Source organism: Callorhinchus milii, unplaced genomic scaffold (genome assembly GCF_018977255.1).
Source record: "Callorhinchus milii isolate IMCB2004 unplaced genomic scaffold, IMCB_Cmil_1.0 Scaffold3, whole genome shotgun sequence".
Classification (NCBI taxonomy): Eukaryota; Metazoa; Chordata; class Chondrichthyes; order Chimaeriformes; family Callorhinchidae; genus Callorhinchus; species Callorhinchus milii.
The window spans coordinates 89,322,237-89,340,160 of record NW_024704744.1 but is presented as its reverse complement, the minus strand read 5'-3'; the positions used below and the strand labels follow the sequence as shown (position 1 = coordinate 89,340,160).

General features: G+C 44.1%; 1 protein-coding gene and 1 non-coding gene across 5 annotated transcripts in view; one reads left to right on the top strand and one right to left on the bottom strand.

Annotated features, from left to right (window-relative positions):
- kif6 (kinesin family member 6) overlaps window positions 1–17,924 on the bottom strand; it is a 190,353-nt gene that overhangs the window by 10,045 nt on the left and 162,384 nt on the right. For 3 of the 4 annotated variants that reach the window (XM_007910407.2, XM_007910409.2, XM_042333061.1), the window contains 2 exons: window positions 11,266–11,401; window positions 2,772–2,866 (listed from right to left, as the gene is read on the bottom strand). In XM_007910407.2, the coding sequence (XP_007908598.1) occupies window positions 2,772–2,866; window positions 11,266–11,401 (231 nt within the window). The remainder of the gene's footprint in view (window positions 1–2,771; window positions 2,867–11,265; window positions 11,402–17,924) is intronic. The other variant, XM_007910408.2, reaches the window with a different exon arrangement.
- On the top strand, window positions 8,854–8,925 carry trnaa-ugc. The gene has a single exon. It is a non-coding gene; the product is annotated as a tRNA-Ala (tRNA).

Genomic DNA, 17,924 nt, shown 5'->3' with positions numbered 1-17,924 from the left:
TAGCTCAGTGGTTAGAGCACTCGCTTTGCAAGTGAGAGACCTGAGTTCAATTCCAGGCAGAGGGCGAAACCTTGGGCAAGTTTCCTTACTCCACACAGAGCTTAATAATAATACCTCCAAAAACCCAAAACAATAATAAATTGGTCATTTTCAATCTACGACTGTTTGTGGGACATTGCTGTGCGCAATTGGCTGGCGCGTTCGCCCACAAATATATAGTCAATTCACTTTACAGTGTGTTCTGTGAAGCATTTTGGGACGTCCTCCCAACGTGAAAAGCGCTATATCAAATGCAAGGATTATTAAGGAATATGATTATTATTACTACAATCAGACTACTTTAGGGGGAGGCAGGAACTCTTCCCGTTCGGCTCTTGATAACCCTGTACACCACAGACTGAGTAGGTAAGCTGCTTTTTGATGGATCAGCAGCAGGAAGTTGGCCAGACAGTGATATCAATAATATAATAATACTCCTTGCATTTGATATATCACATACTTCTCAAAGAAAACTTCTCAAAGCACTTCACAGAATATACTGTAAAGTGAATTGACTGTACATTTTTTATGAGCAAAATGCGGCAGCCAATTGCGTACAGCAATGTCCCACAAACAGTCGTGGATTGAGTGATCAAATTATTATTTTTTTAAAAAATTTAAAAAGGGATTATTACCCCCGGAAAAGTGATCCGCCAATCGATCGACAACCGGGTCCTATTTATTACTAGATGAACAGAGATGTATGGAGTAAGCAAACTTGTCCAATGTTGCGCCCTGCCTGGGAATCAAGCCCAGGTCTCTCGCTTGCAAATGCTCTAACCACTAAGCTACAGGACTCCACTATCAATATCATATCAATGACAAGCTTTACGGTTGCAGCTGATTAATCTCCAGCAGTTACTCCAATGAACACTGTTTCTGAGGAAGTTGCCCAAAAGTACAATTGAAAAGATTCTTTGGAGTGGTAGGATAAAAGGGTGCAAGGCAAATGGAATTTGTAAGAGTTTTAAAAAATACATAGAGACAGAAAACCTCGCTACCGAGGGAATCAGGAACCACCAGAAGACGTGAGCTGCAGGACGATTGATCTTGATCTATGTTTTATCAGCTGATCTCAGCCACATCAACAGTTGGCCTCCGTGCCCTCAGGGTGTTGGGAAAAGCAAAAGCTCCCCTGATCCTGATTGCTATTCCTTAATCAGCATTTTTGGGAAAATCCTTAAATTTGTTACAATGTTTTTGACTCCTGACTTGTGATCAGACTTGCCAGCAGCAGACTGTGTGGATGTCACAGTCAGCTCATTTGTGAAAGCACCCCAGTGTTTGACGAGGGGAAGACATTTGTAAAGTGACTTTACCATCTACCAGTGGATTCTGACGTTATTCTCTCTTCAATTGGACAGATCTGCACAAAAGGCAGATATCTTCCTCACTCCTCCAAAGTGATGGATGGTGTGGGGAGAGAAGGATTATTCCTGTTCATACTTGAACCACAGCGATTCTTATCCAGTTCCTGGCTACAGGCATTCTGTTCTTTTCAAGTTTTAAATAATTACACAAGCCGATAATGATTATGAGGAAATGCTTTCAACCGAAAACTTCTATCAAAGAGTAATTTCAAATGTTGCAACTATTTTATCTACAAAAATTCCATTCCCACACAATTTCTGCTCAAACATTATTTAAAGTTTACTTTTAACTTTTTTTTAAAAAAGTACCATTAAATGTTGTGCATTGAGTACAATAAAATGTTGTGCATTAAAGGAGGAGATTTGTTAGCAAGGACCTCTTTTAAGAGGGATCTTTGCTGTAATGTCAGAAATCGCTGGGAACACTCAACAACAACCGAAACGTTGACTCACTTTCCTTTCTCCATAGAAGCTGCCTGACCTACTGAGTGTTCCCAGCGACTTTGGTTTTTGTTTCAGATTTCCAGCATCTGCAGTATTTTGCATCTTTGCTACCATTAGGGCTTCCTTCAATGTGGGCATCTCGGCATGAGGACCCCCCCTTTAATTATAAAATAATCCTTGCATTTGATATAGCGCCTTATCACATCATTGAGACGTCTCAAAGCGCTTCACAAGATATACTGCAAAGTGAATTAACTGTGTATTTTGTGGGCGAAAAAAAGAGTCTCACTATAAGTACCCTCTTCAGTGTAGTCTCAACAATTAGAAATGGTCTGGCTCTCTTAGGACCTGATTTAAAGACCTGATTTAAAGAGAAATGATACTTTTGGGCATTCAGCATTCAGAAATTTACAGCACAGAAGAAGGCCATTCAGCCCATCGTTTGATCTTAAGATTTCAAAGCTTAGCCAAGATACAGAAATCTGGATAAGCTGGAGCTTGTGAACAACTGAACGAGGAAGGCTGGCAAGGAGAGCATTGGAAAAATCCCTTCTCAAAAAAAATAAAATAAATAATAATTTGGTCACTTAATCCATGACTGTTTGTGGGACACTGCTGGGCGCAAATGGCTGCCGTGTTTCGTCCACAAAATATAGTCAATTCATTGCACAGTATATTCTTGTGAAGCCCTTTGAGACATCTAGAAGACGTGATAAGGCGCTATATCAAATGCAAGGATTATTATTGTTATATCAAAACCTGATGGTGACAAAGCATTAATGAGAGGTTTGATTGCATTGGGAATGAGAGAGGAGGGGCAGAGACTGCAGCTACCTCTGTCACTGTGAGTATCAAGGCCAATGGAATGCTGTTCATTTTTAAAGGCAAATCATAAGACATCTCTTAGTGTTACCTCACCTACTGTTGTGGAGGTTCATCTGGGATGTTGGTGGAGACACAGGACTCTTCCAGTCCCTTTGAGCGATAGCCTCAGATGCTTGTTCCTGCTGGAGCTTAAAGAAGGCAATATTGTTTATAACCATTTGATTTTCATTTGATTTTCACTTGAATGCAACAAGCTGCAAATAGTGCTGCAAGTGTTCAGTGCTACTTCAGAAGGGCACCTCGTGATTCCAGTCTGCCAATGAACAAACTTAAATGTTTGCTGCACTCCTTTACATATGTGTTGTAATCTTTAATGGGACACAACACAACTTCAGAAAAACAACTTGTATTTATATGGCACCCGTCACATGGTAAGGTCTCGGAATGCTTAACAAGGGAGATCGGCTCTTTTGATCCTACCCTTCCAGAATGAACTTCCGTCCTTTTTTCTTCCCCTTCCAAATCAAATTGGCTCTTAACAGTCCAGTGTCCTGGTGTTAAAATCCCTTCCTGGTAATACCAGCTGTTACTTATACTCTTTGTGAAAAAACACATACTGTCCTGTCTGTCTAAAGTTGTCTTATACACCCATTCTCTCTGGCTCTGTGTGGTCTCTCTGTGCCCATTCTCTCTGTGCCCAGTCTCTCTATGCCCAATCTCTCTGGCTCTGCTCAGTCTCTCTATGCCCAATCTCTCTGGCTCTGCCCAGTCTCTCTGTGCCCAATCTCTCTGGCTCTGCCCAGTCTCTCTGGCTCTCTGTCACATCACCACCCACATCAGTAAAAGGGAAATGAACCTCTCTCAATATCTGACACCTTTTCGCAGTGATTTTGTGGAGTCCTGTAGCTTAGTGGTTAGAGCGCTCGCTTTGCAAGCGAGAGGACCTGGGTTCGATTCCCGGTCAGGGCGAAACGTTGGGCAAGTTTCCTTACTTCACACGCCTCTGTTTACCAGCAGTAAATAGGAACCCAGTTGTTAGTCGTTTAGCGGATCGCATTTCCGGGGGTAATAAACGCTTCAAAAAAAAAGTAATGATAATGTGATCCCTCAATCCATGGCTGTTTGTGGGACACTGCTGTGGGCAATTGGCTGCCGCGTTTCACCCACAAAATATACAGTCACAACAGCATATTCTGTGAAGCGCTTTGAGACGTCCCGAAAACGTGATAAGGTGCTATATCAAATGCAAGGATTATTATTATTATTATTCTTCCATCTCTAAATCTGGCGACTAAAAAAAAAGCTTGTTTTAAATGCAATAAGGCAGATGACTTATTTTTAGGCAAAAGACAAGAGGTGAATAAATGAAACCGTATGCTATGGACTGTCTTATATAGCTTGGTTTACCAAAGCAGATTCTATTATCTGAACCATATTAACTGGTTTAACAAGCAAGACTATGATATCACTTCCTTCATCAGAGCCACAATATTTTATATTTATTTATAATATAACTTGTTTCTTATTTTTCTATTTACTACCCTGTCTTTTCTTTACATCACTTACTTCCATAGAAAATATCTGTCTACCTTTTAAATAAATCAATCAATGCTGCTTTTGCAAATCTTTGGGGAATAATTTCCAAATTCTCTCAGCCAACCCAAGTGCAAAATCCTTGTGGACCTTTCGCTTAGATGATGTATCGTAGCTACTCTATTCAGCAGACCTGCCACAATACAGTAAAAGGAAAACTTAGCCATTAAGTTCAAAAGAAAAGCTACAAACCATATAACATAAAGAACAACAAATGTCTGTCAGTGGCTCCTAGCTGGAATTCAGGTTCGCAGTTCTGTTGACATTCACAAACCTCTCGAGAACTGCTCTTAGGTTATGAAGTCACCGACAGAAGTCACCGTCAGTCGATTGAATTATTGCCTCGTAACTTCAAACCCCTCTGGTCTACTCCTTCCTATCTCTATGACCTGCTAACACCATATCAATCTGTCTTCTCCCTCTCCACGGCCCCCGCCCTAGCATTGGTGGTCGGGCCTTCAGGCTCTCTGTCATCACTTTTTGAAACTCCGTCCCACAGTCCTTTCGCCTCGCTCCCCCCTTGCTTCCTTTAAGACCCGTCTCAAGACCCTCCTCTTCGACCACACGTTCAGCCACCCTACTACCTCTACCCTCCCTGTCCTCCACCCCTCCTGATACCAACCCCCTGCTCGGGTCCAAATCTCTGACTGGCCAGCACCTTGGGACGTCCCAACATGTAAGTCGTTGTACAAATGTAATATGTTGTTGTTGTCGTAACTTGCCGCCAGCCTTCTATTACCATGATATTCATTATATTCCCTGACTGATCTGGTCAGAAAGGACCAAAAGGTTTGCGTGATTTAGATTGGGAAGATGGGTCAATAATTAATCCATTTGTTGCCAATTTACAACTTATTTCCATATACGAAATATGCAGTATTTTTTAAAGCAAATCCAAGTCATGCCAATGGGGCTTCTTCTGCTAACCCGAAATATGTTACACCAACTTGAAAATCTGCTCCAACACAATCTATTTTTGGAAAAGGAAAAATGTTATTAAGAAGCACTGCAGGTTAGATCCTTTTTAAAGTTGCTTGGATATAATTTGTGATTAGAAAACGATTCTGAAGTGCTGATCAATGAGTTGCCATGACTGAAGTTTAATCACACACTCCTGGAGGCAGCACCGCTGTGTGCGAGTGCAATGCTCTTCCACTATTGAGTGAGTCCCAGAGGAAGCTAGCAGGTCTTTGAAGCCATCTCTCACCTGAGGGAATACATTTCAAAGAGACAAACAACAGGAATGCAACACAAGAACCATCTCAAAGCACTTCACAAAGTGGGAATAATTAGAAATGAAGTGAATGACATTATGTAGGGAAACCACACAGCGAATTAGTGTTTGCAATATCTTACAAACAGCACAAAGCTAATGATGAGGCAAACCACGAGAGTAGAACAAAGTATTTTCAGTGCATTATAAAAAGTATCTTCGATCTAAAATCCTGCTGTTGATTTTGACCAGAGATTATTAGTAGCTTGGTACAAAACCGTATTATGTATCCTGTAGGCACACTGAAAGCTCTGCAAAATTGTTCCTTTTCCTGGTCCATTAGGTGACAGAATAAAACTGAAATTGCAATGGTCTTCAATCACTGAGTTCCGTAGTAAAAATTTTACTACATTTCCATAAAATGATGGCACAGAGTATGACTAAAAATACTGCTTAAATTGTTTGCTAATAATAGGGTTCTCTGGACAAATGCATTGCATGATGTGGCACTGAGCCATATTATCCTGGAAGGTCCCTGGTATATGCTGAGTTTGTCTACCTGACTCCAGCATGGATAATGCACTGTCACCCTCAGTCCAGGGAGGAGAAACACTGGCCCCTGCTTCCACTTCTGATTACCACTGAATAATGTCTTCCAGAAGTCTACATGTGTAGACAGGGTTGGGCTAGACTAAAATAGACTTTGTGGTTGAGCAGCCCACTGATGCTCACAAATAAGAAAATGACTAGTTGGGCAAGGCAATGGAGAGTTCACAGCTATGGTAACAGACTCAATGCAGTTCATTACAGGATTTAGTGAAATAGTTCATATTCCCAAACTGAAAAGAGTAATTTGGGCACTTTAATCCTGATACCAACTTTATACAAAGAGTCAGGAGAATATGAATGAGACTGCCTCAGAAGGCCAACGATACAGTCAGTCGAACAGAGAGATCATGGAAATTTATAGCACACAAGGCCATTTGATCTATCGAGTTTGCATTAGCTCTTAGAGCAAGAGGTTCATTCAATCCCACTGCCCTGTTTTAGCCTCAAACCTCTTCAGCCTCTATCTTTATGTCTACTTCCCTCTTAAAACAATGCACAATGGACTCTGCCTCTACCAACAACAAGATTACCCTCTACCACGTTACTTGTCAGAGCATTCCACATCACAACAACTCTCAACATCCCACTGAGTTGGACACAAAACAAATTTAGGAAGTCTGTGACCTTTTTATTCCTACACAATGTCTTTGAAGCCTTGGTGTTCTGTGCCATCCCAGTTATCAGCTGGAACACCAATGAATTATAGAATGTTACAGTGCGGAAACATCCAATTTAACCCATCAAGTCTGTGCTGGTGTTTTTCACCATATGAGAACTGTTGAGCACCTTTCATTTAGTCTTCTCTCTCTTTGGTACATTTCTAGTTAACTACTGCCATGTGTTCTGGGTGGCCTGGTGTTGAACACAGCAGCTAATTTCTGTATAATTACGGTCTCGTTTTCTTACTAACTTTAATTGAAATACATTGAGTACTATGGTGTGGCTCGGTTAGATGAAGCACACTGCATTAGCTGAAGCACACTAAAGAGAATCAGCACCATGTCTCCCAATAGCAGCTGCTATCTCAGCTGAAATCACATTTTGCTTGATGCATGTTTCAATACAATACAAAATTACATTTGTATAGCGCCTTTTACATCGGGAGGACTTCCCAAGACGCTGGACAGTCAGGGATTTGGACCCAAGCTGGGGGTTGGGATCAGGGACGGAGGAGGGCAGGGAGGGTGCCAAAGCCTCGGTTGAAGAGAAGGGTTTCTGAGACGTGCCTTGAAAGAGGCAAGGGTGGGAGCAAGGTGCAGGGAATGTGGGATGGAGTTCCAAAGGGTGGGGACAGAGAGGCTGAAAGCCCGACCGCCGATGGTAGGGCGGGTCTGGTGGGGGTCGTTGAGCAGAGGGAAAGGAGAGGTTGGTATTGGGTTAATAGGGCCTTGAAGGCGAGGACGAGGATTTTGAACTCTATCCTCTGAGGAATGGGGAACCAGTGGAGGTGAGCGAGGGTGGGGGTGAAAGGGTCATCGTGCAGGAGAGGACATGAGTTGCAGAGTTCTGTACGATCTGCAGCTTATGGAATGAAGAGTTGGGAAGGCCAACAAGCAGGAAGTTAGCGTAGTCGAGCCGAGATTTGATGAATGCGTGGATGAGGGTTTCGGTGGCCTGAGGGGTAGGCAGTAGTGGAGCCAGAGCGGATCAAGGCACGGGTGTGGGATAGAAAGTACAGTTAAGGCTCAAACAAGACTCCCAAAAGCCCTGTTCACAGATTAGCTCAGTGAGGTGGAGTGTGCATCCATGGATGGTGATGCTGCCAGTGTCTGAGGTGTGAGGTGCTGACAGAAGCCAAGCAGGAGAGCCTGTCAGGAGTTCCAAAGTTCCTTGCTGTGGGCAGCACAGAAACCCGATTGGATGGGATCGTAAAGGGAGCAGCAGGAGAGGAAGGAGTGAAGCTGGGAAGCAACAACTCTTTCCAGAACCTTGGAAAGGAAAGGGAAGTTGGAGATGGGGTGGTAATAATTACACATAATACATCCAAGGTGCTTTATTTCATTGTATCTAACTGGTACAACCTTCTATTATTGGCACAATGTTGTAGGGTGATAACAACAACAAGAACTTGCATTCATATAGCACCCTTAACGCAGGCTAGCGTCCCAGAGCCCTTATACTCTGAACACAGTATTGCAGAAGCATATGATATGAGTTGAAACATACGTAAGAATGGGCTCTGAGACGCCTTCCAGTGTGGAGGGCGCTATATAAATCCAAGTTGTTGTTGTTGTTGTTGGCTATTCAGATCATCGAGCCTGCTCTATCATTTAGTCTATGCCAACTTTTTAATTCCATTTCCTCCCCCACCTTTTCTCCATATTCCTTAATATGCCAAGTATCTAGTTTAGTGGCAGATATAGTTTAATGAAGCNAAAAATTAGATGATTAATTTTTGTAGAAATTACAAGGGAATGAATGGCAGTAGCATGCAAATCATTGCTTCCCAGCTTCGCTCCTTTCAAATCATTGGTTAGGCCATAACTGTAATTTTGGGCTCCTTGCTTCAGGAAAGATGATAAGGCCTTGGAGGGGCCTGAGAGGAGATTAACAAGAATAATATCAAGGGACAAGGGGCTTTAGTTATCAGGAGACATTGGAAAAGTTGGGTCTATTTTCAATGCAGCAGAGAAGATTCGAGGGTTATTATTATTATTATTATTATCATTATCTGATGCCGGTATTTTGAAAGGAATTAGATTCTCTGTAGAAACAGAGAATCTAATTCTATTGGAAGACTAGATTCCATTGTTATAAGATAGCCCTGAAGCTCAGTGGTTAGAGCACTCGCCTTGCAAGCGAGAGACCTGGGTTCGATTCCCAGCAGGGCGAAAACTTGGGCAAGTTTCCTTACTCCACACACCTAATAATAATCCATCAAGAAAAAAAAACAATAAAATTGGTCACTTCAATCCACGACTGTTTGTGGGATCCTGCTGTGCGCAATTGGCTGCCGTGTTTTGCCCACAAAAATACAGTCAACTCACTTTACAGTATACTCTGTGAAGCACTTTGAGACGTCTAGAAGACGTGAAAAAGCGCTATATCAAAATGCAAGAATTATTATTATAGCCAAAATGAATCTGTATCTAATTTTCCACTGGCTAGCTGTGAGTACATATCTGATTCCCTAATGTCCAACAGTGAGTATGTATCTAATTCCATAGAATCGAGCAGTAGGTATCCATTACAGGTTTAGCTTTCAAAAGGGAACAAGTTAGATATTTATAAAGGAGTACACCACAGAATATGGGAAAAAGGCAGGTAAGTGGTGTTGAAAAGATTGCTCTTTAAAAGACCCAGGGTATATGCGGTATCCCAATTGCTGCCTTCTTTGTGGGTAAATGTCTATGTTCTACGGCTGTCTAATGGAGCCTTCCCTAATTCTTATTATTTGTTAAATTTGTTTTTTACACCTACAATTTGATTCAGGCCAGATTCTACTCCAAATGGAACAGCTAATGCTTAACTCACACTTCTTACTGAAATAGATTAGCATTGTGACCCTGTAATTTGATGACCTATTATCATAAACACTGCATCAGCCTACAAGTCAGATAGGAACCTTTGTGGTTCTTCAGACATTTTTATTAAGTCTGTTTTTGTCTCTGACCACCCACAGTTTAATCACATGTATTGTGGTTAGTAACAGGCATGTGCCAGGTGCCTCATATCTGTATTACTTGTAAATCATTTCATATTAATCATTGAACAAAATTTAGAGACTAGTTGGGTGAAAAGTCATGTTTACAAACACAACGTGACAACAAGTAAACATTGTGCAGGGTTTCACATGCTGAACCCGTCAGTCAATGCTTTATGTAAATTCTTACATTATTTAATTAACAATTTATACAGGTTAAGCGTCTTCTGCTTAGTTTTATGATGTTCTTTAAAGTCTTTCCCTATTTAAATCCCACAGATACTGTCCCCTTGACTAGAGGAAGAATGGCAGATCTAATAATAATAATAGTAATCTTTGCATTTGATATAGCGCTTATCAAGCCTTCAAGATGTGTAAAAAGTGCTTCACAGAATATGCGATGAAGTGTAGTGACTGTGTTTTGTGGGTGAAACGCGACAGCCAATTGCATAACTGTCCCAGAAACAGTCATGGATTGAGTGACCAAATGTTTCTTTTAAGAGATTATTACCTCTGGAAAAGCGATCTGCCAATCGACTAACAACCGGGTTCCTATTTACTGCTAGGTAAACAGAGGCGTGTGTAGTAAGGAAACTTGCCTAACGTTTCACCCTGCCCGAGAATCGAACCCAGGCTTGCGAGGCGAGCGCTCTAACCTCTATGTTACAGACCTGTTAGTGGTTAACTAGTTAACTGGTTAACTAGTATTAGCTACAATAGGGTGGAACATGGACTTCTCTGCCACAAAGCATGATTTTCTTTAATAAAGATATACTTAAATACACTATGCAGAAACTATGAGCCAAACAGCCTGTTTCTGAGCTGTATCATTCCATGATAAGGAGGTAATTTCAGATGGCTTGAATTAAGCAGTTTATTAATCTTTCCTCCCCACTCATGCAGGACATCATGACTTCCTTTCCCTGGCTTTATTTGAGATCAGAGACTCAGCAGGTCTAATTGATGCTGATAGTTAAAATTTGCAATTGTTTTCTCTTTAATGGGAAGTTCTAAGATGGTTATTTTTGGCTACCAGCTTGAATTAAATCACCACTCGTGGAGAGTTGTTGACATTAACTTGCTTGTACCTAAATGCAGTCACAGATACCTGCATAATGTGTTCTATGGGTTCGAGGGCTAGATTCCATTTGGTAAATACAGTATCTTGAATATGAACCAGTACACTTATAAATTAACTCTAACACATGAAATATATTTCAAATTTACATCTTTAATGTAATGGAATTTGTACTTTACAATTATATTTGAGTTATTTATAAGTGCAAAGAGTCAAATTAAAAATGCAACTAAAAGTCAAATGAAAAGTGATTTTTTCCCCCATAACTTAAAAGCAAATTAGTGGTGTAAACCACAAGTGACAGTAAGTGCAGAGACTTCTTGTTTGTGATCTTTGCCCTTAGACCCTCCTTGTGAATGCACAACTGTATTGGATAAAGATTATGGCCAGGATTAATATATAATATTGCATTTGTTACATATGCATAAGGGATTTTGCTGAAAAATGTTACCTGGAGCTTTGTTGCCTCTTCAGACCACCAGACCTCGAAATCCTTCTGCATCTTCATCTTAGCCTTTCCCAGCAGCAGCTGCAAATGTTCAATCTCGGTCTTCAGCCCTTTCAGTCGGGTAAACATCTTCTTGTAACTGATCAACAATTAAAAGCAAACTTGTCACATTGCAATAACAACAACCACTTTATATAGCGCTCTGTAAATAATTGGGATTATATTATAAGAATCATTATTATTGATCATGCAGTGAATAGATGAATTAAGTAGAATGAATTAAAGAAATAAAAACTGCCATGTGACACACACAGTCCTAGTAAACAGGCACCGAGCTAGGAGTACAAGGGCATGTGACCCATGGCCAGGGAAGATCAGGATAGCTGGATCTAGAGATTGGATGGCCATCTGCGCTTACAAGGGCATGTGACTTACAGGCAGGAGAGATAGGAACCTGGGATAATGGACCAGGAGAATGGATGGGATACAAACTAGCAAATAAAATTGAGGAAAAACTTAAAGTGAGTAGGTCCCATGGACAGAGTTAGAAAAAGGACTGAAACTTCAGGGGCACAGAGTCAGGTGGTTTGGTCAGGCTAGATAAGATGGAATAAGAGGAGTATTGTTCTCTTGCAGAAGATACCGCGTGCGCACTATGGCTGCCGCTTTGACCCGAGCCCCCTCAACCCCTCCCTCCTCTCTACCCCCAAACCCTCCCCCTTCTGCATCTCTCCCGCTCTGTCCTCCTCTCTCTCCGTCCCTCTCGCCTTCTACTTACTGCTAGGTAAAGAGAGGCGTGTGGAGTAAATAAACTTGCCCAACATTTCTAGTCACTCAACTCCCCCTCCTCTGCACAATCAACCACTGTCAAGCGCTCCGGGACGTTACCACAATGAAGGGCGCTGTATAAATGCAGGTGGCTGTTGTAGCAAGCAATGCTTAATAGAAATGGAAACAGTACTCTTTCAAAGTGTTCTGTTTTACTGATCAAGGCAATAATTCCTCCACAGTGGAAAATAGTCCATGATCTATTTAAATCTACAAGCTTCAAGCACTCACAACGTTCTTCACGTCACAAAGCCCTTCTTGGCATTCATCCAAGACACACAATTCACTTTTTTAAAATAATTGATGCTACAACCTGCTCACTAAAAACTGGTGTGTGTGCCCTATGCTTAAACTTTGTGCTGCTTCAACAGACAGAGAAAACAATTTGTAGAAATTGCTCAGGTCACAGCTATAAACAAAGCACTCCTTTCTTCTCTGCAAAGACTCTTTTAGTTCTGCTGGGGCCTATTCTATATTTTTCTTTTGCACAGCAATTTCCTGATTTCCAGTGTCCTGAATCCTTGAACTGATTCCAAAATTTGGGCAATTGAGTCTTCAAGCACACGTTAGATACATCACTGCCAGTAATAAAGGACCACTTCTTCCTAACTTGCTTTATACTGGTGTAATACTGGGGGAGTGCCGCATTACTGGAAGTGTCATCCTTTGGATGAGAAGTTAAACCAAGGTCCCACCTGTTTGTTCCTCACATGGACATTCAAGATCCCTTGACACTATTCAACAACAAAAGGGAGTTTTTGCTGGTGCTTGCCAACAATCCTGTTCACCTCTTCATCTCCAACTCTTCAGTGTTTTCTTAGCTGCTTTCTTGCTGTGTATGAACCATTATGATCTGTTACGACTCATCTCCAAACTCTGCTTAACTTTACATCAAAAGCAAAGGTGAATACCATTTATTTTGGTGGTCAACTGATACAACAGCTTTTGACAATGAAAAGCTGAATTGGGCAAGGTTTTTAACAAAACGTTCTACTCACTATCTGATAACTAACTTACAAAATACTTCCAGCACTGGCATGATTTTAAATCAAAGCAACTGCTTCGAAATATATCATTTTAAGTTAAAGTTTATTAAATCTAAGTCTCACTCAACCCAGCTGAATGAAAGCCTTTGTTTTACCTAGTTATGTGCTTAAGAACAAAATCCTGAACAGTACTTTCACGTATTCTTAGGCAGCAAGACAGCAAAGCACAGGTTCAAGGTTCTGAAGGACCAGTTTATGACAGACATCAAGAATTGTTTCTTTGCATTAAGGGCAATCAAAAACTGGAATATGTTAATGAGAACAGTTGTCAAAACCAGGACATTGGACTCATTTAAGAACCCTTGATGTTATGGTAGGAAGTCAGTAGGATTGGTAATTTGGAAGAATGTGATCAAATTTTGTATAGTCTATATATTGAATAATAAAGATTAAGAAATAATAATAAGAATAATCCTTGCATTTGATATAGCGCTTTTCACGTCTTCTAGACATTTCAAAGCACTTCACAGAATAGACTGTATTTCTTTAATATAAAAATATAGCATTTCTTTAATATAAAAAATATGAAAATGCAAATGTAGTGTAACAGACTTTGGGTCTAGCATTGTAATGACCAACTGCAGTGTATATGAGAAGGGTGGCTGGAGCCTGGGTGGTATAAAGACATAAACCAATCTAGTCCCCAATCTCTCTTACTCTGGGAATGGATGAAGAAAGTCTCTGGCCCTTAGTGTTAGAAAGAACAAAGGCAGCCTGAGAAGCCTGGAAACAGATCTGTGACTATTATGCATGGTGTTTGAGAGACTGTGAGTATCTGAATGCGGATTGGAATTTGTGATTAAGGGGGAGGCATAGCGGGTATGCAAGTACACTGAACACATACCCGGGCACCTCTAACCCCCAACTTTCCTCCACCACCTCCCCCTCCCCAGGTCTACAGTGTCTGCCAAGGATACCTGGATGCCTTCTCCCCAGGATAATAAACCTTGAGTAAAGAGCCAACTCTATCTCCACATGCATTTGGTTTCTGCCTGGTCTGATAGAGGAGGGGAGTTAGAGTAGGACTAATAAAAATAATATGAACCATTCCTGAGACAACAGCTTTATAATTGCTTTTATACTGAATCATGGATTTTTATATGTTCTCCTTATGTCATCTTCCAGGTCAGAGGATTCCAATGTAATAGCTTGTAATACTAATTATAGCCAATTTGGCGCTAATGACTTGTTTATGTTAGAAGTAGGATTTCAACAGCTTAAACACAAGTTAACCCAGGACTCCTACTGTTGACAGAAGAGGAAACATTTATCCCAAAAGTTATCAGATGAATTTGAACTAAAATTCCAGAGGTGAATGGACAGAATTCAAACCCACTACATCACTTAAATCTGTCTCTATGTGTATTTCAATAATCCAAATGTTTGCATTCCAAAGATTTAAAAGTTTTGAAAGAAAAAAACAATTTATTTCCAAAAAAAATCGACAACACAGGCAACCCAGTACGACTGCTGCTACAGTACAACTAGCAATCAGTAGTACCACACTGGGGATTATTTTACTATCCGACAGACACATGCTCCACAACACCTTGGCTTTTTGAGAAGCATATTCTTAAAATCATAATTTCACTGCTTGTCACAACAACAACCGGCACTTATATAGCGCTCTCCACGCAGGGTAGGGTCTTAGAGCACTTAACCTCCCCCAGGGCTCACATCAGGGCCCACCATGGTCCTGTTGGGTTGGCTGCCCCAGCCCCAGCCCATGGGATAATGTTTCCATCCACCTGACCGCTCGCTCCTGGTCCCCGCGTGCGCACTATGGCTGCCGCTATGACCCATGCCCCCTCACCCTCTCCCTCCCTCCTCTCTACTCCCAAACCCTCCCCCCCTGCATCTCTCCCACTCTCTCCTCCTCTCTCTCCGTCCCTCTCACCTTCTATCCCCACTTGACCCTTCTACAACCTCCCTCTGTTCCATCCTGGGAATCCTCCGCCCGCCGGGCTCACCGTGGCACTCGCGCGTTGGCTGTCCAGCAGCAGCCACACTGACTGCCCCATTCCCCACCACACTCGCCACCCACCCCGGACACAGACCCGGGGAGCCAACCTCCCCTCCCTCATCCCCATTTCCCCCACCCCTGCCTCACAACCTGGACACCCCTCCCCTCCCACACACCCTTCTGTCAACCGCTCCCTCCACATCGGACTGCAAAACGTCCGCTCCCTCTGTAACAAGGCCCTGGTCATCAACGATCTCATCCTTGATGAGAGCATTGACATCATGGCCTTAACGGAAACCTGGCTCACCCCAGGCGACACCTTCCCCCTCACGGAGGCCACACCACCCGGCTACACCTCCCAGCACATCCCTCGCCCCAACCGCTGTGGTGGTGGTGTAGCCCTTATCTTAAGGACACCACTTGCCTTATCCCCCTACTCCTCTGGCTCTTTCCCCTCTTTCGAGCACCTCACCCTCTCCCACCCCTCCTTCCTCTCACTCAAAATCCTCCTCCTCTACCGGCCCCCTAAAGCCTCTCCCACCTTCATCTCCGATATTTCGTCACTTCTTACATCTCTCTGCCTCTGCTCTGATCACCTCATCATCCTGGGCGACTTCAACCTACACTTCACCCCCTCCTGCTCCATCTCCTCAGACTTCTCTTCCCTGCTCTCCTCGCTCAACCTCTCCCTCCACATCAACTCCCCCACTCGCAGTCACGGCCACCCACTCGACTTGGTGATCACCCTCAGTGTCTCGGATGTCACTATCACCGTCAAGGCCGTCTCCGACCACCACTTCATCTCCTTCACCACTTCCACCCCCCTCCCCACCCCACCATACCCACCACCATCTTCTACCGCCCCTGGAAGAAGTTACCCCTTCAATCCCTAACCGCTGCCTTGGAGTCCTCTGAACTCCTCTCCCTCTGGCCTTCAACCCTCACTGACCCTTCTCCTCTCACCCTCCTCCACAACGCCCTCTCCTCCACACTCGGTACTCTTGCCCCCATCACCTCCCGTACTGTCTCCTACTCCCGCTCCTCCCCCTGGTACACCACCCACCTCCGCTCACTGAAGAGCCAGGTGCGGGCCGCTGAACGCACCTGCGTCAAATCTGGCCTAACGGTCCACCGACAAATCTGGCTGGACCTCCTCAAAATCTACCGCTCCACTCTAGCCTCGGCCAAGTCGTCCTTCTACTCCAGGATAATCCTGGAGGCGAAGAACAACCCCAGGCTACTGTTTTCTACCACATCCCGACTCCTCCGTCCCCCCGCCACCCCGCGCAGGTCATCTCCTCCAACCTTCACTGCGAGGAGATGCTGGATTTCCTTGAATCCAAATCAAGGGAATTCGCTCCGCGGTCACTTCCCCTCCAACATCCACCCACACCCCACCCCCTCCCTCCCACACTCCGACTCCTACCCATCCTCCCCTACACACTTTCGTACCCGTTTCCCCACCCTCTGTCACCAAACTCATCCTATCCCTGAAACCCACCACCTGCTCCCTTGACCCCATCCCCACTCCACTCCTTATCTCCCAGCTCCACCTCCTTGCCCCACATATCACAGACATCGTCAACCTGTCCCTCTCCTCTGGCTCTGTTCCCATTCCCTTAAAAACTGCCACCATCACTCCCACCTTGAAAAAACCCTCCCTTGATGCGTCGCAGCTATCAAGCTACCGGCCCATCTCCAACCTCCCCTTCCTGTCCAAGGTCCTGGAACGAGTTGTCGCCTCCCAGCTGCGCTCTTTCCTCTCCACCCATTCATTATTCGAACCCCTTCAGTCGGGTTTCCGTGCTGCCCATAGCACAGAAACTGCCCTGGTCAAGGTCACCAATGCCATCCTGACCATCTGTGACCAGGGCTCCCTCTGCCTCCTCGTCCTCCTCGACCTATCGGCAGCATTCGATACGGTCGACCACGCTATCCTACTCCACCGCTTGTCCTCCCACCTCAACCTTCAAGGCCCTGTCCTTGAGTGGTTTAGGTCGTACCTCTCCCACCGTCTTCACTTTGTTTCCACGAATGGCTTCTCCTCCACCCCCCGCACTGTCTCGTGCGGTGTCCCTCAGGGCTCTGTCCTCGGTCCCCTCCTCTTCACCCTCTATATGCTCCCCCTCGGTGACATCATCCGCAGACATGGGGTTAACTTCCACATGTATGCGGATGACACCCAACTCTACCTTTCCTCCTCTACCCTCAACTCCACGACCCCCGATGTCCTGACAGCTGCCTGTCCGACATCGAGTCCTGGACGAGAGACAACTTTCTTCAGCTCAACGTGCGAAAAACCGAGGCCCTCCTGATTGGCTCACGTCAGCGCCTCCGCACCTCAGGCGCTGACAGCATCAGCATCCAAGGCTGCACTCTCCACCTCTCAAAGCCAGTCAGGAACCTCGGGTTTTGTTCGACACTGAGCTGTCCTTTCCCCCTCATATCCGCGCCACAACTGGCACCGCCTTCTATCACCTCTGGAATATCGCCAGACTACGGCACTACCTCACCCCTCACGCTGCTGAAACTCTGGTCCACGCCTTTGTCACCTCAAGGCTGGACTATGGGAACTCTCTCCTCGCCGGCCTTCCCGCCACCTCCCTCCACAAGCTGCAGGTCATTCAGAACTCTGCAGCTCGTGTACTGTCCCGCACCAGGCTTCGGGACCACATCACACCCACCCTCGCTCGCCTCCACTGGCTCCCCATCCCCCAGAGGATCGAATTCAAGATCCTCACCTACAAGGCCATTCACGGCCTCGCTCCCTCCTATCTCTCTGACCTACTATCCCCCTATCCTCCTGCCTGTACCCTCCGTTCCTC